General features: G+C 35.4%; 1 protein-coding gene across 1 annotated transcript in view; it reads right to left on the bottom strand.

Annotated features, from left to right (window-relative positions):
* Positions 1-24912, bottom strand: part of USH2A (usherin) — a 682897-nt gene that overhangs the window by 92492 nt on the left and 565493 nt on the right. The window contains exons 57-59 of the mRNA XM_032422367.1: positions 24106-24263; positions 8727-8885; positions 7117-7279 (exon numbers count right to left, since the gene is read on the bottom strand). Of these exons, the coding sequence (XP_032278258.1) occupies positions 7117-7279; positions 8727-8885; positions 24106-24263 (480 nt within the window). The remainder of the gene's footprint in view (positions 1-7116; positions 7280-8726; positions 8886-24105; positions 24264-24912) is intronic.

Genomic DNA, 24912 nt, shown 5'->3' with positions numbered 1-24912 from the left:
AGATCTCATTTACAAATTACATGAGAGGTTCAACACTTTATTCTAAAATAAGATTAAAATATTATAAAATTTATAAAATATATTATAAAATACAAAAATAACACAAAATATTATTTATGTTAGATGATTTTCCCCAACTGTAGGGTAATGTAAGTGTTCTGAACACATCTAAAATAGGCCAGGCTAAGCCATGATGTTTCGTATGTTAAGGGTATTTTTTTTTAAGATTTTATTTATTTATTTGAGAGACAGAGTGAGAGCGCAAGTGAGGGAGGAGCAGAGGGAGAGGGACAAGCGGACTCCGTGTTGAGCATGGAATCTGACATGGGGCTTGATCCCATGACCCTGGGATCATGACCTGAGCCAAAATCAAAAGTCCAACGCTCAACCAACTGAGCCACCCAAGCACCCCTGGTATGTTAGGTGTATTAAATACATTTTTGACTTAGAGTATTTTCAACTTACAATGGGTTTATTGGAATGTAACCCCATAGTAAGTTGAGGAGGATCTGTATTTAAAAGGATTGTGCTTGGGGCGCCTGGGTGACTCAATCGGCTAAACGTCTGCCTTTGGCTCAGGTCATGATCCCAGAGTCCTGGGATTGAGTCCTGCATTGGGTTCCCCACTCAGCTGGTAGCCTGCTTCTCCTTCTGTCCCTCCCCCTTCTCATGCTTTCTCTCTCTCTCTCAAATAAATAAATAAAAATCTTAAAAATAAATAAATAAAAGGATTGTACTTAACTTATCTCCGGGAGATAAGCATTGTTAAGGTTTTTTTGTTGTTTCCAGACATTTTTATGCACATATAAATGTAAAGAAATATTCTATATATTGAAGAAAAACAGAATCATCCTAGGCACACTGTTGTGCAATCTGCTTCATTTATTATCAGGAATCTTTTTCCTTGTCCTTAAATATTTGTAACTGCCAGATTTGTCTTTCTAAAGCATGGTGCATCTTTACTGCACATCTAGATGACTTCCTACTTTTATCATGCTTGATGTTTAACACAGGACTTTCACATACATTATTTCATTTAATTCTTACAAAATTCTAGGAGGTTATTCTTTATTAGCCTAACTTTACATAAAAATGAAGCTTGGGGAATATAATGACTTCCCCAAGGTCACGTAACTAGTAAGTGTTGGACCCAGCACCTGGAAGCCATATCTTCTGTCTACAAATGCCAAGCTCTGTCCACTTTATCACATTGCTTTTCTATTTTACCCCAAACTTGCAATGGCTTACATCGCCTCTAAATAAAAAATCTAAACTCCTTAGCCTGGTATTTCAAGTCTTCTAAAATCTACCATCAAGCTTATTGTCAAAATTCTCCTTATAAATAACAAAGGCTCCAGCCAAGCCTGACTATTACTTGAACACTATGCCTTCAGCGTTGGGAATTTGGTTCATTCTATTAATTTTATTCACCTGAGATATCTTTGCCATCAGGCTCCACTTATTAAAATCCGGTCCACTATAAATGAAACAGAATACAAAATCCTGAAATGGATCAGATGATACATGGGGATTTTGTATAGGTGGCATCTCAAATCAGTAAATTATAAAATAATGTTGACAAACTAGATAGTTTTTTAAAAAAATAAATGCATAGATTTCTTGCCTCATTCTTTAAAACAAAATCAAGTCTATATTTAGATATAAGGAGTAGAACCCATAAAATTGCTGGAAGAAATAATTGATGTGTTATTTTTATATGATCATTAAAGGGAAAATTTCCTGACTATATAAAGAGCATAGACAAGTGAATGACAAATAGTCCAAAAGAAAATAATCTAAGGATATATAATATTTATATACACACACATGTAGCAAGTAAATATTTAAAATAAATGAACGACTTCACTTATATTGACCAAAATTTTAATTAAAACAACAATAATATGCCATTTAAAATATTGAACTAGCAAAGATTTGAAAAATTGATAAGACCCCCTATTGACAGGAGTTTCCAGAATTAAAATTCTTACAAACCATAGGAATTTAAAATGTATAAAATTTGACCCTGCACTTCTAGTACTAAGAATAATCCTTCACCTGCTCATTGTAAAGGTGTTTTTTTTTGAGTTGCTGTTGTAATGAAAACTTGGAAATCACTTCTTTTGCCATCAGTAGGGGACTGGTTAAATAATATTGACACACATCCATATAATAAAATATAGTTGAGTCATTAAAAGAAGTGAGATGTGTTGAAAATAGAGCTACCATATGATCCAGCAATTGCACTACTGGGTATTTACCCCAAAGATACAAATGTAGGGATCCGAAGGGGTACGTGCACCCCGATGTTTATAGCAGCAATGTCCACAATAGCCAAACTGTGGAAAGAGCCAAGATGTCCATCAACAGAAGAATGGATAAAGAAGATGTGGTATATATATACAATGGAATATTATGCAGCCATCAAAAAGAATGAAATCTTGCCATTTGCAATGACATGGATGGAACTGGAGGGTATTATGCTGAGCGAAATAAGTCAATCAGAGAAAGACATGTATCATATGACCTCACTGATATGAGGAATTCTTAATCTCAGGAAACAAACTGAGGGTTGCTGGAGTGGTGGGGGCTGGGAGGGATGGGGTGGCTGGGTGATAGACATTGGGGAGGGTATGTGCTATGGTGAGCGCTGTGAATTGTGCAAGACTGTTGAATCACAGATCTGTACCTCTGAAGCAAATAATACATTATATGTTAAAAAAAAAAAGAAGAAGATAGCAGGAGGGGAAGAATGAAGGGGGGGAAATCGGAGGGGGAGACGAACCATGAGAGACTATGGACTCTGAAAAACAAACAGGGTTCTAGAGGGGAGGGGGGTAGGAGGATGGGTTAATCTGGTGATGGGTATTAAAGAGTGCATGTTCTGCATGGAGCACTGGGTGTTATACGCAAACAATGAATCATGGAACAGTACATCAAAAACTAATGATGTAATGTATGGTGATTAACATAACATAATAAAAAAAATTAAAAAAAAAAAAAGAAGTGGGGGGTGTGTGTGTGTGTGCATGTGCATCCAAATGCCCAAAGAAAATTGGAGAACACCATAAACAATATGATTCTTTTTATGTAAGGGAAACTATAAAAAGAAAGCAGAAATATTACAGATATTAAAATTAATAGTAGTTACTTTCATTGATGGAAATTTTATGTGCCTTGGGGTAAGTCATAAAGAAAGGATAAGTAGCCTTTGTAATATTCTGTCCTGTTAAAACTTTTTTCCAACAAAAGTATTTCTAATAATGTTCACTAAATTTTTATATTGTAAGGCCAAGTCCCAATGACATTAATTTCATCCATGAATGAATGAAGTCTTCCATAAATATTCCAGACAAAAAGAATTCTTCTCTCCTGTAAACTTTCTGGTAAATATTTATATTTTTCACATTATATTTCTCTTTTTTTGTTTGTTTGCTTAGTTTGACATATATCTCCTACTATAGTAAAGGTCCTTGGTAATAGGACTCCGATTTCACAGTAGATATGAACATTTCTATCTATCTATTGATATCTCTATCATCTATCAATCATCTACCTATCTCCATCTCCATATCTATATTTCCATACAACATGAATTGATTGTATAAAAATTTCTTCACTTTTGAGTCAATGCCTTCTTAGTTTACTCAATCAGCTTAATTTTCCATTTTAGAAAATTATGACTTGCAGTGCCCTGCTTGGAATGTTCTTCCATATCAACCATCCATCCAAACTATCTCCAATTTTATCCTTCAAAATCTTACTATTTAAATACTCAAAAAGAGTTCATTATTCATTTCTAGTTTTACAGTGTTAGAAGGTATTTGTATATATTTTTTCTTATTGCACATCCATCAATCTTTGTATTTATTAAAAGAGACAGTTTATGAGAATAAACTTCATGCAATTTTGTCTCTATTAAAATGATGGGAGATCATTTCATCAAGTATTTTGTAAAGTCCTAAGAAAAAAATATTTGGTGGATTTTGTAGATGGAAGTCAGATTTTGTGGAGGGATTTTGCCACTTACAACATTATAGATATAAGATAGAGGGGAATACTGAAAAATCGTTATTACAATATGCAAATGTACTATGAGGAGAAAACAAAAGCTGAAGATGGCTTTATCTATACTCTATCAGTAAACAGGTTGCACAACACGATCCTCAATGTTGTCCCTATTGTCAGAAATGTGTTCTGTAACTCCTCACCTTAGGGAACAAAGTAGCCTAAATCAAATAACGAAGTAACAGGTAAATGGAACAGAAGCAATTGCATTAATCATCATATCCTTCCTAGATTATTCTGTTTGTAAAGTCATCAACACCCCTTTATCAGTGCAGACGCCTTTCTGTAGGATGATATCTAGAGGCAGTCTTTAAACAATGGAAGGAAATTACTGAGGGGAAGTGATTTAGGGGGTTAGAGAGAGCAGAGTGACAGGTATTTTCAAAATGGGATTGGCAAGTTGGCTTCCTGCAATTTAATGAAAATACCTGCCTAGGCCAAACCCCGTCTTTGGTTTGAGCTAAGTGTATTTCCTTTGGTGGCGATACAAGAAAGAGGAGGCAAATGATGAAGCAGGAATTACATGCCATAACCTCCCCAGAAATACTGCAGGCTTGTGGCCATAACTATATAAGGGGCTCTATGTAGTCCCGGAATGAAAAAGAACTATGTGTCTACATTCTATTTCTGTCCTTACAAATTTCTGATTTTTTTTTTGCAGCTATCTAAGAAAAATTTGATATTGTTGTTGTCTAAGCACATTTAAACTTCAGCTGAAATAACCGCCAAGTGATTCATGCCTATGTAGGTGAATATAACGATTGTATCTGGAGCCCCAGTGCGCCATTTTCATTTCACTTTAAATAAAAAACAAAATGTATCTATGTCAGTCAGTGCCCTTCTGCTGTACTCAGAGGTATCAAACAGGCTACAATTATGATTGTGAAGTGATTGTGTCACATTGGAGGAAGGTTTATTGCTTTTGAGTCTGCTAGGCGGTAACACATTCTGTTTCATATTACTCTTTATATCATTGTTTGGCTGTGACTAGAATAATCAAATGCCATCAAACGCTGTCAAATTCAATTTACAGTATTTTTCATTGAAGCGGGCTTTCTGCATTATATTTCCTGTTTTCCCTCTCTATAGCTGCCATGGAATAGTCACTGTAATCATGAGCTTTATTTACAAAACCAACAGACTGAAGCCACGTCCTGCTCTGTAACAGATACTTTATTTCCCTTTATTCAGAATAGGAATTTGATGTGCTTTTCTCATACAATTAGCATTAAGTAGATGAAAGAAAACTATTCCAAGAGGATGGGCATTTTAGAGCCTGCACTAATGTGCTTAGCGTAAAATGTAAATTCACATTAGCCATTTTTACGTGTTCGTGTGTATTTGAATCAGAAATATTATTCTTCAAATTAATGTTTGCTGAGAAGAAATTTGGCTTGCTCTTTTTTGGCCATGTAATTTACATAACCAGAAATGCAATAATACTTTCTCCTTTCATAATTTTCCTACAAACCCTTACTCATCACTGACCTGAATCAAAGGGTTTCAATACCTGAAGTTGCAAGAGGAACCTGAACTAAGTTTCCCAACATATTCAAGCCATCGGACCAAACAGGGGAAGGTGTGAGGCCGCTGGAGAGACTAACAGACCACGTGGGAGTAGGGGTGAGAGTCTGAGCAAGAATGTATTGTTCTCTGTTTGCCTAATGTAAATATGTGGCTTTTGGAATGGGGTTTTCAATCGGCAAATCCCTTATGTCTGCTGGTAGCTATCTTCCATAGCGTCTTTTCTCACTTAGACAGTTATGGTCAGGAGGTTCTGTGTCTCCTCCACCCCCAATTCATATGCCAAATTCCAAACGCCCAAGGTAATGGTATCAGGAGGTGAGACATTTGGGACGTGATTGGGATATGAGTGTGGAACCCTCATGATGGGATGAGTGTCCCTTCTAACGGAGACCCATGGAGCTCTCTAGTTGCTTCTGCCATAGTGAGGACGCAATGAAATGACAGCTGTCTGTGAACCAGGAAGTGGACCCTCACCAAACATGGAATCTGTCAGCACCTTCATTTTGTATTTTCCCAACTTCCAGAGAAATAATGTGTGTTGTTTATAAGCCACCCAGTTTATGCCATTTTTGTTACAGCAGTCCGAAGGGACTAGAACAGAGAGCAAACTCTCAGTGGACAGGTTCTTTGCCTCCTTGACTCTCTTTCTGTTTTACTTTTGCCTTCTCTCCTCTCTTCCTCCTTCTCCCTCAAGGTTCCTCTGTAATTCTGTTTCCCCTTCTCTCTCTTTCTCTCCTTCCTATTCTCTCTTCTCCCTCTCTCCCTCTGCTTCTCCTCTTCATTATTCATTATTTATGTAAAGAAAATGTTAAATTAAAACTATGTCTGTGTGCATCAGGTGAAGACTGGATCTGTGAGTGCAATACCCTTCAACCCAAAGTGCCCATGGTCCCCCTGTCTCTTCCTCCTCTCTTCTCTTTCCCTCCATTCTCTCTTTCGTTCTTTTCTTCATTTTAGGGGGATATACTTAACAAATTCTGCACATCATGGTGAAAAGAAGCTGCATTACCATCTACTTCATGCCCAGAACCATCTAGCCAGCTGAGTGGGAGTTCCTTCCAACAGAAGGGGAATTGCAGAGTTGAGCCATTCTTTCTGCAGATGGAAAGCACCCTGTTTTTTGAGGATGAAAAGCTTTTCCAAGCTCCACATAATAGGTGATGGGAAATATTAGAATTCTCATTGCACACCTGGTTCCTCCTCTGGAATGACTATGTTCTCTTGGTCAGTGAGCCTCCAGAGGACTGCTCTATGACTCAATCAGAGGTAAGGCTGATGTGCACTATGAGGTCTTGTCTTTCAAGTAGGGCTCAGACAAAACTGTTACATGGTAGCTGTGGTTTTTTCCCCCCGGATCATGTGTAAAAGCTTCCAGTACCAATCTCAGACCCTAGGAAGTGCTCTGAAAAGCACCAATTCCCATTTATTCGCTTACAGAAAAAGAAAATGTATTTGATTTTACAGTCCTGGAATAGTACACATTTTTAAATAATTTAAAATAACAGTAATAGTCAATGTTACCTGTGAAGAAAGTAGTTGATGATGACTCCATTTGGCTTTTCAGGTGGCATCCATTTAACCTCTATGCAAGCTGACCCCAGTGCCTTAAGAACCGGGGAATGTAGATCCATTGGGGCTGCTTCAGATGTTTTGACAAACGTCCTACTGCTAACTCCACAACTTCCTTGAAAAAAATTGAGTCCTTTAGTAATTTGTCAAGCAGGGAAAAGAACTACATATGCATTTAGAAGGAGGAGATCATCGAAATCATTTTAGCTGAACTTTCGTATATGACCCTTGTACACATATTTTAGAAGAGTACTATAAATCTCTATATAATTTGAATGTATTTATATGTATACATATTTTATATTATATTTATATTATGTATATTTAAATAGAGAATCAGTTTTGGAAAATCCATTAAGTAACCACAAATTTATAGAGGCATAGATAAGAATGCTTATGCTTGTCTGAATTATGGTTTCTCTAGTTTATTACAGTTATTCTGCCAGAAAGTGATAATGTACTTGAATATCATAAGTGTGTATGACCTGCATATCTTGTAGTCTTAATAATATCTTATTTTTGCCAATATTTTAAAATAGTGACCATCTCCCAACATGCAGGAATCAATTAATTTGAAGAATATTGTATCTCCATAGCATAGTTTTAGAGACATAGAGATGTAGAAGTTGATTTTGCATTTAAATAAAGAAAACACTAGTTTAAAACCATTTCTATGTTGATTAGCTGAGGACCGAATCAGAAAAAACGGTATCCTTCAAAACAAAATGCCTTGGTTTCGTTTGTAGAGAGAAGGGGGCAAACTGACTCACAATTTTGGAGAAGAGGCAAAGCAAAATCACAGATCCCTCATCCTAATCAACTCCATGGAAACTGATACTCATTTGGAAACAGAAGTTCCTAAGCACAAATAAGATAGGAGTTCCCATCACTCAAGTATAAGATTGGGACATTTCTTTAATTTAAAGTGGAACAACATATTTTATACACCAATATGAGTTACATTTTTTCTTCTCTTATTAATATATGATGTAACATTTGGAGGGATGAAGGGACTGAGGAAGGCTCTTCCTTAAGACCATAGAGATGGATGATGATTTCATAGATCACTAGCCTATGCCATGAAACTCAGAGCAACAGTCTGCATATATGAGATAGAGTTCAGGGAAGCACAGTAAAATACATAAGTGTAACTCAACTTCTAAATAATGTCTCCCCTCACCCCCAAATAAAACTTAAATAAACCAAAGTGAGTACCTTTTCTTTCTGAAATTTTCATAATACTTATTTTGTTTTATATTACCAATGATTCCTTTATGTGATCTAGGCGTTTTTCTTTTAAAGGGCCTTATAAAACAAGACTTTGCAAAACCACCATTTTAATATATTTAAATATTCATGATTTAATGTGCAGAAATGCATAATGCTTCACTCAATGCCAGGCTCTGATTTTTCTGGGTAAACAGTCCAGTACAAATAAGAAATGAAATGTTAGTCTTTGTATTTGAATTGAGAATCTATTCCTTTTTAATGAATTTTTTCATAAAAATACTTTTTTTTTTTTTTTTATAAAAGCCCAGGACAAGTGTCTGAAAGACTTTCACCATTTTGACATGCTTGTATCCTTATCTCATATTGTGTGAATGGAGCCAAATTTTCCAGAAGGATGCACTGATGATGACCAACAGAGGAGGTCAGAGGTGCTACACTTCCAGCATTGAGTAAGACATTGTACTCCACAGGCATTTTGGGGATGAGGATCCCTTTAAAGAGAGAGAGAGAGAAAACATATGTATGCTATACAGAATGGTCAATAAATGTTTGTCTTTTAAAAACAATGAATCTTTAACATTTTATAGCTTAAAGGTATATTATTGCTGAATATAGCAATTAATAACTGTATGAATGTATATTCCAAAAGTAAAAAAATGTGTATCACCCATTTTCAAAAACAAATGAAGTACATATAATAGTTCTATTCAAAGGCATAATCTATGGGCAAATAAAAACGAAGGCATGTTTCACTTCTTAAAAAATATAAGGCAATTAGAAATGGTGTCATATATTTTTGCTAGGCTTACTTACTCTTAAAGTACATAAAAAAACCCACCAGTTTTGCTTGTGGCAATAATTTTTCTGTAGACATTGTGTATGCATCCAGTCTGACACAGATTCTTGACATAAGAGCCCATAAAGTATCCAAATCATAGTCTACCTAGAGAATTCCCAGTGCATTAATTAATGAGTTAGGACAGTCCACTCTGTCAGGGAGACTTATGGACCTAAATACATATGAAATTTGGGTTCAAAACTGTCATTTTTCACAATGCTTCTGGAAGAAAGAAGGTCTTGTCAGTTTAGCCTCTTCACAATCTATTCATATAATTAAATGCCTGTAAGTTTTATTTGGTCATGAACAACATGTACATTTTTTTTTTCAAGGAGAGTATATGAGCCTTGAATGAAGAATATAATGGAATTTCTCATGAGACTTTCTCATTGATCTGATAGCTTATAACATTTGTGGGTTTAATTACTTACCTTTGTAGTACTTAAATAAGGTTATCTTTGCTATAGAAGCAATGAAATCTATAGCACAGGACTCAATAACCCTTTAGAAATGAGGTCTAAAAAAATGAAATGAAGGTTTGCTTTTTGTAGATATAGCCCCAATTGTATAAGAGGCGGAAGAGCCAGGACAAAGCAGAGATGCTTGGGATTTTGTGTAGGATAGATGAAAATAAGGACTCAACGAAGGATATATGGATCATAGTCAGAGGGACTGATCAATTGTTTCCTTTGGAAAGAGGCAATTATGCTGGACCCAGACTAAGAATTTTTATTTTAAATTAGATCATCCTAGTTAAATTATCTGTTGTATTTGTCCTAATGGCTTAAATTACTACTATTCTATCACTGATTCCTAAATTCCTATCTCCGGCTTTTTATCTCTCTTGCATTCCAGATTCTATTTTCAGCAGCCTACTTCACAGAAACCTCAATCTCAACAGGTCCAAAGCATAGTCACTACATTTTCCACTCCCAAACCTGTTCTTCTTGGGTTTCCTTTCCATATTCCTATGCCAGAGGCCTTAGAGTAAACCCTTATGCATTCCAGTTGCATGCAAGACAGTGTACTCCATAAAGTCAGGGGGGCTCTGTTCTCCTCCCCAGTGTAGTTCCAGTGCCTAGAGTTTAGCACATATTTGCAGCTCAATAAATGTTGGTTTGAATGAATGAATGAAATCTCAGAACAATATTGTAAAGCAAATGTTACTACGTTTTTTTAAGATGGGAAAACTAAGTAATTTGTTCCAGATTGCACATTGATTACTTGGGGTAGTCAGACTTGAACTCAGGCCCATCTGATACCAAAGCTTAACTCTCTGTATTTATGCTCTCTCTTGGTAATGGAGACTTGGATTAGGACAACCGGGGAAAAATGAGAGGATAATTTTGAGACAACATGGGTAGCCAGGCAGAACAGGTATTGGACACTGATTAGGGGGAAAAAAAGGTGATGGAAAAATTAGAATTCCCATTGATGGGACTAAATTATAGGTGAATATTTGAAGTTCTGAAGGGCAGATTTCCGAAACTGAAATACACATACCCTACACGCTTGTGGATTTCTGTCGAAGGATTTTCAAAGACAAGGATAAACATGGTACCTCTTCCTAGAATGCCAGTTTGACCTGTAAAATTTGGGAAATGCAAGCCTTCCTTGCCTGAGCAAACCAGCAGAATCCCACTTTTCCTTGTTCACAAAAATTTGGTATGGATTTTTATTCCTAAAAAGCCTCAGACTAGAAAACTAGATGGGTACCGAGTGATCCGAAGTTTGACTAGTCAGTTGTTTTAACTCTATAGTCACCTCAGAACTAACTAAATGACAGCAGAAGTTTATGCTGACATAATCAGTGTGTTGAACAAGTACAAGTCCTATTCATGATGCAATCAAAACACCACTTAATTTGAGTTGCTCAGTATTGCTTTAAAATGAATTCATCACGGGTAATCTTCTGTAGACACAGGATGAAAATTTGACTGGGCCACATTTCTGCTGAATCTCAGGTAATAGACATTTCTATGTTATTTTTTTTCCATGAAGAAAAAAAGATATCGTGACAAAGATTAATGCCTAGAAAATGTAAATAAATTTATTTTTCTCTTTAATGGTATAGTGAATACACATACTGGGCTTATTTAGAAGATACTCTTTGAGGCCTAATTCTCCGCTGTAAGACAAAACTGGGAATGTTTTAACTGCTCCCAACAAGAGTGCTATAGTTAAAATTAAGTTTGAGAGTTGGATGAAGAGCGTTGATTATAGGGACCATTTGAAACTCTTAGTACATTAATGAGTGAGGAAAACCTATGTACTATGTTAGAGGTAAAATAAAGACCAGTATAATCAGGCTTTTATTTCCCCACTAAAAATGTTCTTTGGAGATTGTTGTTTGAGGTAGTAAAAGAGAATGAAGAGTGGATCAGGGACTTTCTCAGTTTGTAGTTTGACCTGTCATCAGGAAGATATGCTTATGGAAATTTCCATCCACAGTGTCTTGGAATGTCACAGTATTCACCTCCCATTTTGGGCATTTTTCCTTATTGTTACCCTGACATAGTCTGCAAAGCGGGGGGGGGGGGGAGTTTGCTGTTTGTACCCACATATTTATAACAAAATGAAGACAGAAAGAATTGCCTGGACATTAACCTTGTTACTGGGGTCAGCCTTCTCCAGAGTGACCTAATATCAAAATATAGCAGCATATCACTCTTTATCCAAGGAGATTAGTAAAAAAAATACCCCTAATGATAAATTATGAAATACATTATTTTTTGGATGAAGACAAACACATTGGAATACAATGGCAAATTTGTATGAGTTTTGTTTTTTTTTTTTAAAGATTTCATTTATTTGACAGAGAGAGAGAGAGAGACACAGTGAGAGAGGGAACACAAGCAGGGGGAGTGGGAGAGGGAGAAGCAGGCTCCCTGCTGAGCAGGGAGCCCGATGCAGGGCTCGATCTCAGGACCCCGGGATCATGACCTGAGTCGAAGGCAGACGATTAACAACTGAGCCACCCAGACGCCCCAAATTTGTATGAGTTTTTAAGCTAAAAAGCAAGACCTTAAAGAAATTGCAAGCTTATGGTGATTGCTTTGGGTGGTTTCTAGACCTCCTGGGATTGATTGCATGTTCATTCTGTCTTCTCTGTTTCTGGGATAGATCTTACAGAAAAGTTTGGCAAACATACATTTTAAAAATATTCTATCATTCTTGGTGAACTAGGTAAACCACAGAATGGAGTCAGGCAGATCAAATCCCTTCTCTGCCCTTATTTGTTGTAAATTACTTAACCTCTATGAATGCTGGTCTCTTCATCTGTAAAATGATGATACTAATAGCCACCTCATAAAGAGCTATAAAGATTAAATTAGAAAATGCATATAAAATATTTTAGTACATTCCTGCGACATAGAAAGTGCTGAATTAATGATAGACATCTCAGCAAATCAAAATGAAATGGAACAAAATGGAAAAAAAAACCCACATCTATGACACTATTTTATGTGCCTCAAATACTCTGAACCCACCTTTTTAAATAAAGTTTCTATTCCAATTACAAATAAATGTTACATTCATTTAAGTAAATCTCTTTATAACAATATTCTAATCTAGTTTGGTTTTTTTAATGAATACTTGGATATGATCAAGTTGTATTCCTATGAAGATATTTTCCATTCCTAGCAGTAATTTAGAAATGGTCTTCCCTTCAATTCATCTGAGATTGCGTTTTACTGAATGTCTTCCTCTGTACCTACTGGTCTGTTTCCAGTAACTTCTCTGCTTAGAAGGACAGGACTTCTAGGGGGTCAGGGAACAAAACTGTGCTTCTGCTACATTTCAAATATAGACATAATCTCGATCTAGGTTTCAACATGGCTAGTCAAGGCTCGAACCTGGAAAATGTATTTTTCACGTCTTGGCTAATTGGAAATAAATGTCCTTTATATATATCTATGAGGTGTTGAAAGAGAAAATGCTCCTTGAAGCTGTGAGCATGTCAAACAGTGACATGTATTTAGGAAAGAGGGCCCCTCCACTGTCATAATTTACAGGACTGTGACACGAAAGGCTCTTGTGTTCCTGCAAACCCTACACCATCTGCAATGAGTCTGAAACAACCTAGCCCCCTGGTATTCTGATGACTAAATGAAATGAAATGGGCATATTTGTTAAAGTCAGCTGGGAAGCCACACGACTTGGTTAGTTCCCGAGTTCATAAATTTATGTCAGAGGAAGAGGAGCAGTGGAAGCTCAAGTGAACCAATTTACCCTAAGTGCAAATGGCAGTTTTGTTATTTGGTGTCAAAGTTACCAGTCCCACAATGACAAGCTGCCATAACACATTTTCTTGTTCACTAAAGAACAAGGATTTCGTTGGTTAATATTCCTTGCAATGCTCCTTTTCATAATTTACAACAACTAGATGCTGATAGGTTATTTAACATTTATGAAGTTAAGATGTAATCAGAAAAACCCTGATTATCTTTACAAATAAAAAAGTTAAATTATTCAACTTTTTTTTTTCTCTGTGGCTTCATTTCACAGCAGGTGCATACTTTACAATGGGACAAGTCAATCAAATAATCCTTTTTTAAAATCTTTTTTTAGGAGCTGGAGCAGGAACAATTCTAAGAGGAAAACTATTAATTCGGTTTGATAGCTGCATTTGCTTCAAAACACTGGTTGCACTTAATGTAATGCTTTGAACAAATCAGCCTAAATTCTTTGTTGCATAGGCAGGCATATCTTGGTTATGCCCTTTTGAGGGTTTGGAAGTGAAACAAGACTCTCTTAAACACACATCCATACCAACTGTATGGAAATTTTACATAAGTTTTTATAATAGTTGTCATTTTATGCCCTTTCTACCCTAATAGATGATAGGGTTCATGACAGAGAGGACAATGTCTTATTCTTCTTTATAACCCTCAGGGTATCTAGCATTATACCTTGCCCCTGCGTGGGGCTCAGCAAATATTTTCATGTTCGTTAAAATGAATTGATGATTCAATATACCCAAAGGCTAATGAATTATAGCTCATGAAATTTTAAGCTACAAACAAAACACTCTTACTGGGTTACTGGATGGGCTGCTGTCAAATTACATTGTCCTCATTCATATATGCTATATTTATAGCAAAATTATTTTTCAGTTTCTGAACTGGATCATAGTAGAACTTAGAAAAAAAATCATTTGCTTTCTGCACTGTTTACGTAGAAGAACAGTGAGAAAATAGCACAGTGATTTTGACCATAGAATTTGGAGTCAGATGCATTGTGGGTTGGCTCCAACACCTTTGTGATAAATAACCTAGACAAAATAACAAAATAATATCTAAATTGACTTGTTCTCATTAGTAAAATGGGCAAAGCAATAGGACATACAATATGAGGTTGTTAAAAGCATTAAATGAGATACATATTAATCTCTTAGAAAAATGCCTAGTACATATTAGAACTCAATAAAATAAATTCATTAAATAACAAAAGCAAAGGCAACAAAATAAATCGACAAGTGGGACACATCAGACTGAAAGGCTTCTGTGAAGCAAAGGAAACCATGAAAATGGAAAGGCAACCTATGGAATGGGAGCAGATATTTGCAAACCATTTATCTAATAAGGGGCTAATATCCAAAATATACAAGGAACTCATGTCACTCAATAGCAATAAAACAAATGACCCAATTAAAAAATGGACAAAGGCTATAAATAGACATTTTTTTTCCCAAAAAAGACAGACAAATGGCTAACAGGTACATGAAAATGTGCTCAACATCCTTAATCACCAGGGAAATGCAAATCAAAAACCACAATGAGATATCACCTCATACATCATAGGATGACTATTATTAAAAAGACAAGAGATCACAAATTCTGGTGAGAATGCAGAGGAAAAAGACTGTTTGTACACTATTGGTGGGAATGGAAACTCATATTGCCAGTGCCAGTTTACTATGGAAAACAGGTATGGAGGTTCCTCAAGAAATTAAAAATAGAACTACTCTATGATCCAGAAAACCTACTTCTGAGTATGTAACCTAAGGAAATGAGATCATTATCTCACAGAGCTATCTATACTCTCATGTTCATTGCAATATTATTCACAATAGCCAAGGTATGGAAACAACTGAAGTGCCTATCAATGGATGGATGACTAAAGAAAATGTAGTATACATGCAATGGAATATTATTCAGCCTTAAAAAGAAGAAAATACTGCCATTTGCAACAACATGGATGAACCTGGAGGGCATTATGCTAAGTGAAATAGCCAGACACAGACAATAACTTTATGGTATTATTTATGTGTGGAATCTTAAAAAAAAAAAAATTGAACTCATAGAAACAGAGTGGAATGGTGGCTGCCAGAGGCTGGAGGATGGGGGGAATAGGGAGAAGTTGGTAAAAAGGTACAAACTTTCAGTTTGTGAGATGAATAAGGTCTGAGGATCTAAAGTATAACATCGTGACTGCAGTTGATAGTACTGTATTGTATAATTGAAATTTGCTAAGAGAGTAGAACTTGTGTTCTCACCAAAAAGACAAAAAATAAATATGTGACATGATGTTAGCATTAATTAATTTGAGGGTGGAAATTCTTTCGCAATTACATATGTCAAATCATCACGTTGTAATCTTTAAATATATTATAATTTTGCTTGTCAACTATACCTCAATACAGCTGAAAAAAGATTTATTACTATGTTAAATAAAACATAAATCATTGAAATGAATTTTACACTTTCTTCTGAAATTCAGCACTACTGTCACTTGGTTTTTGCACTTAGAAAGAAAATTTAAAGTACTGTCAAAGTTGAATCATCCCAGTTAATGCAAAGTAAATTTTTTAGAGAGCTTAATGCCAATTTTGACTTTAAATGGATATTATCTGATCTAATACACTGTAGTTGATGAGCTTACTGAACACCAAGATGCTTAATGTCTATAGATAGGCCATATTGTGGCTAACTACCCCTTAATCAAAAATTGGTTAATAAAAAGCAATTTTATTCCTAACCAATATATATTTTTTATTCCTAAGCAATATTAATTGAAATGATTTCTCAGAAGAACTGTTGCTAATTGTTTTCTTTAATGGACTAAGAGATAACTATGAATGGACACACACCAGTACTTTGATATTATGCATTAAACCTAAATAACTCACCATCTTTAGTGAGGAAAGTGTGTTGAATGCAATGAGATTGTTAATTAGAACATGCTGAAGGGCTAGAACAGTTCAAAATACAGTCATCACCTTGATAAATTAGAAAGACTCATTATTACCTTCAGAGTTTAAATACTTTTGAGTGGATTCTGAAAGAGCAGGAATATCTCTATTCTTATCCTGAGTAAACCATTTATGTTCCAGGAACTATTTCCTTCTTAATTTTCTATAATTTTTCCATTCCTTCACTCTATTTAATACAAATGTGTAAGTCCTGACCTGAGGTTGAGAGCTGTTACAAGGCGAGAAGGAATGTTTAGGAATCAACTAGTGGGACTGCTGTCTATAGCTTGAATAATAATAGCCAGCATCCAGGCAGTGTCCACTAAATGTTTACCATGCTACCTCACCGACTTCACATAAAAGCAATGCAGGGTAGGCATTTGATACCCCATTTCACAGATGAGAAAACTCAAGTTCAGAGACACTGTGGAACTTGCCCAAGGTCGCAGGGAAACTAAATGGTGGAGCCCATTCCACCTAGAAACCAGTATTCCCTTTACAGAAGTAAGTGAAATTATGCATCCATAAGATGACATATAATATTTGGAAGATATGCGTATGTGTCCTCTTTGTCTCTAAAGAAGAAATATGTATTTGTGTGTGTGTGTGTACGTGTGTGTGTATGTGTGTTTAAGGTTGAGTTAGTGTGGAGAGAGGGATAGGCTTCTATAAGAAATCAAGTGTTTGAATAATTTTAAGCAGCAGAAAATCCAAAATTTATTTGTATATTTGCTTGAATGATAAATTTTAGAAACTTACTACTCTGTTCTTTCATTAATTCAGCAAACATTTTAAAAGGATATGTTGTTTGTGCATCATCTGACTTGAAGGTACAAATGATACACAAAAGAGTAGAAGTCTTGATTTTCTAGAGCTTGAAGTGTCTTGATAATCTTACAAGTGACATTTATCAAGTAATAATGAGCTAAAGTGAACCAGGGTTTACCTGGAAAGTAAGAGAATGTCTACTGAGGCTTTAAAACAGTCCTTGAATATTCTTTTTATGGATATTTGTTTGAGAAATGACTCCCTCTCCCACCTAATTAAAATCTTTTGGCACTTGGAATCTGATTTTGCTAAGTCATGCCTTTTCTTTCTGGACTTTTGGATGGATAGGCAAAGCCTTCTGGTTACTAGTTCTTTCATGCCACAGAAGATAACTGTTGTCAGGTAGATACTTTCCCTTCGGGGGCTCACCATTTTCCACAATTAATTTTTCTGGTCTTGGCATGCCCAACAAAAAACATTCTTCCACAATCATTTGGTATTCGCCAATACCTAGCTCTGTTTCTTGGCTCTCTGGGCTACTATTTCGAAAAGCATAGTTGTTGTATCACAAATCCCAAAAAAGTGGGTAATAAATAAAAAGCTTGATTTGGATTTAATAGTTAAGCCAAAGACATGTAGAGATTGCTCTTAAAAGGCAGTAGTTGAGAAAAGACCTGAATTTGACTCTTGGCTTTGCTGTGTAACCTTGAGTATATTATATCACTACTTTGAGGTTCAAATCTCTTATCTTAATATGGAAATAATGATATTACTTGTATCCCAGGGTTTGTATGAGTATTAACTCAGGTAACGCAGGGAAAGTGCTTATTAAAGTGTTTGGCTTATACTAGAAATTTAACAAATGGCAAGTATAAACAAGTGATATTAATGAATATAAGTGATATTTGCCAATAGTATTCCAATTATGCTTCCTCTGAATATTCTCACACATCCCCTGGAACTCACTTCCTTTTCTGATAGGATTTATAAACATGTAATAAGAATTAATTTATAGATACCATTGAAATAATAATTTATAAACTGAAAGCCCACTTAATTGCCTAGGTAATTTTCTGTTGCTAAGCAACAACATGGACATTTTTTTCTCCCAGCAACTTACCTGCATAAAGTCACTCTATTCACACTGAGCACAAAACAAAATACATGTGAAAAAAACCCAGTTAATTTAACCACTATTTTGGGTTTGGACATTCAAGAGAAAGTGGTTTGAGTCATGTTTTCAAAGAAATATTGTAATTGACCACTTTTGCTTGGTTTATGTAATTCATGATTACTAAATTTAGAGCACATCAAAACCATCTGGGAAGCTTTAAAAAAAAAAATAAAATCTAGATTTCTTGACTCCATCCCAGGAGATTCTGATTCCGTAAACTTGGGATTGACAACCAGTCTTTGCAAAAGTTTTCTAGGTGATTCTAATGTTTGTTCAGGTTTGGGAACTAGAGGTATGGACTGTTTGGCCCAGTTTTCAGCTCTGCTTATGATGTAATCATTTTGTAATGGCAGGGGAGTATGATGAATACCTTGAAAGCTCTTGACTGTGAGCAAATAAACAGCCTCTGGTTATAACAAATTTGTTTTCTTTCTGTTTAAAATATATATTTGTGACTATTCAGGAACAGAAAAATGTTTTTATTATCCAAATCAAAACACAGCATGAGGTACTTTCCAATAAAATCAACTGTAGATTATACACAAGTCAAAATCATCTGCCTGTTTACAGAGTTCAAAATCCTTCTAGGCACCAGGAAAAAAGTTTAAGATTTTAATCTTTCCATATATTACAGGGTTTCTGTAATGGATTTTGTGCATCTGAAACTAAAAGATTGACAGGTCTGGATATTATAGATTTATTAACCATTGGTTACATGGTCAGAGTTAGTGTGTGAAGCATTTCTACAATACCCCTGAGGCTGCACTAGAGTGAACAATTTCTACAAAGCCTGAGGTAGACAAGAGTTAAGGTTACATTAAACAAGCGGAAGTTGTGTTTTATTTCACAATGATCCTTTTCTAAGCATAAACATTATACACCGAGCATAAAAATACGATGTTGAACTCAAAGAAAAATATGACAAAATGCTCGGAAATTCAAAAGAAGTCTTAAACATTTACAAATGCAATCCTGCAGTGCACCGTTTTATCATTTTGAAAATGGGGCCCTTGGCACCTAGCAAAGGCTGGAGCAAATACATTTTAAAAATAAATAATTGAAGGCAAAAATAATTCTCCCAAAATAATCATCACTATTTATAGAATATTATACAGAGTCAGTGTATGCCAATTATATAAATTACCTCGTTTAATCTTTACAACCACCCAAATGTATGTACTACCATTGTCTCTATTTCAAGCTGCACTGAACAGAGACTCAGGGAGGAAAACTGACTTGTTTATGTCAGCTAACAGGTGGCACAATTGGGATACAAATCCTGGTTTTCTCTTTCATCTGACATCCGTTGTGTTAAAGGAAAGATATCCTCAAATTAGCAATGGCAATTTATGTGTATAATAATGTTAAAATGACAAGTGATTGATAGGCCATGGAACTTCCTGATCACATGGCTAGGAAATCACCAATTTTGCTTATCATCTTGGACTTCCTCTTATTGTTCTTTGAGAATTTGGATTGTAGAAGACCCTGGTCCGAGTCTGAGAAATCTCTGGTTAATAAGCAAAATCCGGTCTCAGACTGGCTCTTTTCTGCCTCATTTTACTTGACGTCACAGAAGCACTACGGCACTACAAAGATGCCAAGGAGAAAGATGTTCAAAGATGGCAAGATAGCAGTGCTACTCCATGCAAGTAGAAATTGATTCTGTAAAGAGATATGCAAGTTTGTACATTTTCCACAGCAGAAGATATGGGTTTTCTTCCCCTGAAATTAAGAATGGAGTTCAAGAAGATCTACGCTCCTAAGACTGAGGTAAGGATTATAGGGCTTTATGACACAGGCTGGCACTAGAGATCATTCCTTTGTTTTAATTTAAAGGGCTGTATATTCATTTTAAAAACAAAGGTGGATGGAATCATTTATATTTAATATCTTAGAGAGGCTTACATTTTTCTTTGCTTATAAAGCTCTTGATAAATTTTCTCCTGTGAATTTGACCAAATTAAGACCCTGTTTTTGCTTTTGATCTCAGATTATGACATCACAAGGATGTTAGTTTATGAGAACTTAAGTTTTATATATTAGACCTCTATGTTACCTTCTTGACTCTATTACCTGTTTGTTTGCTTGTTTAGTTTTTATTTTATTTTATTTTTTTTTAAAGATTTTATTTATTTCTTTGACAGAGAGAGACATAGCGAGAGAGGGACCACAAGCAGGGGGAGTGGGAGAGGGAGAAGCAGGCTTCCCGCTGAGCAGGAAGCCCGATGTGGGGCTCGATCCCAGGACCCTGGGATCATGACCTGAGCCGAAGGCAGACGCTTAACGACTGAGCCACCCAGGCGCCCCTGTTTAGTTTTTATTTTGATTCCGGTTAGTTAACACAGTGTTTTATTAGTTTCAGGTGTACGATATAGTGATTCAAGAATTCCATACATCACCCAGTGCTCATCACAGCAAGTGTACTCCTTAATTCCCATCTCCTATTTAACCCATGCCCCCCACCTGCTCACCCTCTGGTAACCATCAGTTTATTGTCTGTAGTTAAGAGTCTGTTTCTTGGTTTGTCTCTCTTTTTGCTCATTTGTTTTGTTTCTTAAATTCTACATATGAGTGAGAGCATATGGCATTTGTCTTTCTCTGACTTATTTCACTTAACATTATACTCTCTAGCTCCATCCATGTCATTGCAAATGGCAAGATTCATTCTTTTTTTACAGATGAATAATATTCCAATACATATATATACACATCTTCTTTATCCATTCATCAATTGATGGACACTTGGGCTGCTTCCGTATTTGATTATTGTAAATAATGCTGCTATAAACATAGGGGCATATGTATTCCTTTGAATTAATTTTTTTTTTTTATTCTTTGGGTGAATACCCAGTAGTGTGAATGATCGATCATAGGGTAGTTCTATTTTTAACTTAAGGAAACTCCATACTGTTTTCCTCAGTGGCTGCACCAGTTTGCATTTCCACTAACAGTGCAAGAGGGTTCCCCTTGCTCCACATCCTCACCACCTGTTGTTTCTTGTGTTTTTGATTTTAGCCACTCTGACAGGTGTCAGATGATAGCTACATTGTAGTTTTGATTTGCATTTCTCTGATGCTCAATGATAAGGAGCATCTTTTCATGTGTCTGTTGGTCATCTGTATGTCTTCTTTGGAGAAATATCTGTTCATATCTTCTTCCCATTTTTTAATCGAATTATTTGTTTTTTGGGTGTTGGGTTTTATAAGTTCTTTATATATTTTGGACACTAACCTTTTATCAGATATAGAAGTTACTGCTTGTGCTCTCTTCTTGGATTTTTGACTCCAGATCTCACATTTAGGACTTTAATGCATTTTGAATTTATTTTTCTGTATGGTATAAGACAGTGGTCCAGTTTCATTCTTTGCTTGTTGCTGTCCAGTCTTCCCAACACCATTTGTTGAAGGGACTGTCTTTTTCCCATTGGATAGTCTTTCCTGCTTTGTCGAAGATTAATTGACCATATAATTGTGGGTTTGTTTTTTTTTTCTGGGTTTTCTATTCTGTTCTATTGATCTATGTGCCAGTACCATACTGTTTTGATTACTACACCTTTGTAATGTAACTTGAAGACTGGAAATATGATGCCTCCCGCTTTGACTATTCAGAGTCTTTGGTGGTTCCATACAAACTTTAGGATTGTTTCTTCTAGTTCTGTGAAAAATGCTGTTGGCATTTTGATAGGGATTGCTTTGAATGTGTAGAATTGATTTGGATAGTATAGACATTTTAACACTATTTGTTCTTCCAATCCATGGGCATGGAGAGTTTTTCCATTTCTTTGTGTCATCTTCAACTTCTTTCACCAGCGTTTTACAGTTTCCAGAATACAGGTCTTTCTCCTTTTCGGTTATGTTTATTCTTAGGTATCTTATTATTTTGGGTGCAATTGTAAATGGCATTGTTTTCTTTATTCCTCTGTCTGCTGCTTCATTATTGGTGCATAGAAATGCAACAGATTGCTGTACACTGATTTTGTATCCTGCAAACTTCACTGAATTCATTTTTCAGTTGTAGCAGTTTCTGGTGGAGTCTTTCAGGTTTTCTATATATAGTATCATGTCATCTGCAAATAATGAAAGCTTTACATCTTCCTTAGAGATTTGGATGCCTTTTATTTCTTTTTGTTGTCTAATTGTTGTGGCCAGGACTTCCAGTATTATGTTGAATAAAAGTGGTGAGAGTGGACATCTTTGTCTTATTCCTGACTTTAGGGGAAAAGCTCTCAGTTTTTCTCAAGTATGATGTTTGCTGTGGGTTTTTCATATATGGCCATTATTATGTTGAGGTATGTTTCCTCAATACCCACTTTGTTGAGGGTTTTTATCATGAATGGGTGTTGTACTTTTTCAAATGCTTTTTCTGCATCTATTGTAATGATCATATGGTGCTTATCCTTTCTCTTATTGATATGATGTATCACTTTGATTGATTTTTGAATATTGAATCACCCTTGCAACCCAGGAATAAATCCCACTTGATCGTGGTGAATGATTTTTTTAATGTATTGTTGCATTTAGTTTGCTAGTATTTTGTTGAAGATTTTTGCATCTATGTTCATTAGAAATATTGGCCTGTAGTTCTCTTTTTTGTGGTGACTTTATCTGATTTTGGTGATGCTGGCCTCATAGAATGAATTTGGAAGTTTTCCTTCCTTTTCTATATTACCTATTTTGACTGAGATAATTGTTCAAGTAAATGAAAAATATATCTTTGCTAATTATTTTATGGAATGGATCTGCTGATGGCCAACATGGATGCTAGCCTATTGTTTTCAGTGCATGTTGAACTGTAGCTAAACTTATTCTGATGGAGATAATAGAAATTTGTGTCATTTTTATCTAAAGACTAGATATTAGAGATAAAATCCATTTGAAGTGAATTTAGCACCTTAATAGATTTTAAATTTTACTGAAACAGCATTTCCATACTTTCCTTATGTTAAAAGACAGAGCAAAGAGATTTTACTTTAATCCTTACTCCACGGTGTTAAGCAATCAGATTTGTACCTGAGGATGATGCTTACATCAAAATATAATAATGCACTAAACCATAAAAGTAACCCACTAGTGACTAAATGGTACAGTGGAGGTTATATAGCTTAGAGGGGCAAAATTCAACTACCATAACTGGCCACAATCTAATAGAAATGGATAGAGTAGACTCTTGTCTTTCTGAATCCTTATTCACTGCTATAATAAAGGCTGAATCATATAACATCAATGTTCCAATCTTGGGAATCCTGCATAATGAATGTTTGAGGTCATTCAGATCTATATGACTTACCTGGGATGTATATGAATAAGAAGGCAGATTTTGGTACTTAAAAGAAAGTATTACTTTCAAAGAAAAGTATATATCTAGTTATCTATATATCTTTATCTACATATCTACATCTGTATCTCTATGTATATATCTAGTTATCTATATATCTTTATCTACATATCTACATCTGTATCTCTATGTATATATCTAGTTATCTATATATCTTTATCTACATATCTACATCTGTATCTATATGTATATATGCATATACTTATATATGGTATAGACTCAGGAATGTGGTTTGGATTATTCTGTTTATATTTATTCAGGAGACAGGTTATGTCCTTCTGATTTACTAAATTCACATTTCCATCCTTTTCTCCAATTAGTTTTCTCTGAAATGTTTTGCATACAAATATGCACATGCACACACGCACACACACACACACACACATTTTATTTCTTTACCTGGTGGGGTCCAAGCTATAAATATGGAATAAGGCCCAATTACTGTGATGTTATATGGAGGCTGGATTTCTTCTGGTGTCAGTACAGGTGTTTGTACAATGTAATCATCACTAGGATTGCTGCCGCCTCCAGTTGTGGCTTCCAATTTATAAACGTATCTATATTAAAAAGAAAGGATTGTGATAAGGAAATGCACAAGAAACTTGAACAATGGTTGCTAGCTTTTCTCTCCATTGTTTAATCCTAATTTTATGACAAATCACAAATTTTCTGCTCCCTGTTCAGAAACGTCTCTGTTGACTTGATAGTTTTTCCAGAACAGGCTTCATTCTCTCCAGACTGTCACTATTTCTGCCCCTTCCCACTTTATTTTTAACCCTCTCGTAATCAACAACTTTTCCTAAAGATTTCAGGAAAGTCTTAGAGTGTGCCAGTAGATTGTGAAGGATTCAAATTAATCTTCCCCATTTTTAAATGGGTTGGAGTTCAGGGAAATATCTTTAGAGAAAGATGTTTCTAAACTGATCTGCTACTCTCTACAATAAATCTGAATTGATCTCTACTCTGTGCAGTAAAACATCCGTTGATCTAAGATATATTTTGTTTCTGCTGAGATACGAATGGGAATGAATTGCAAATATGTGGAACTTTTTCCCCCTAAAACCACTCATACCTATATATAGTGTAGCAAGCAGAGAAAACATTGTATTAGAAGAAAAGTTAGTTGATGTAAAACAAAACTCTTTAAATCTTTTTTTATTGCTAGCTTCAGAATGCATGCTTTTGAAGATAATTTGATAATTTTTA

This window comes from Phoca vitulina, unplaced genomic scaffold (genome assembly GCF_004348235.1).
Source record: "Phoca vitulina isolate PV1807 unplaced genomic scaffold, GSC_HSeal_1.0 scaffold26, whole genome shotgun sequence".
NCBI classification, from domain to species: Eukaryota; Metazoa; Chordata; class Mammalia; order Carnivora; family Phocidae; genus Phoca; species Phoca vitulina.
The sequence above is the reverse complement of the archived record's forward strand: the minus strand, read 5'-3'. Positions and strand labels throughout refer to the sequence as shown.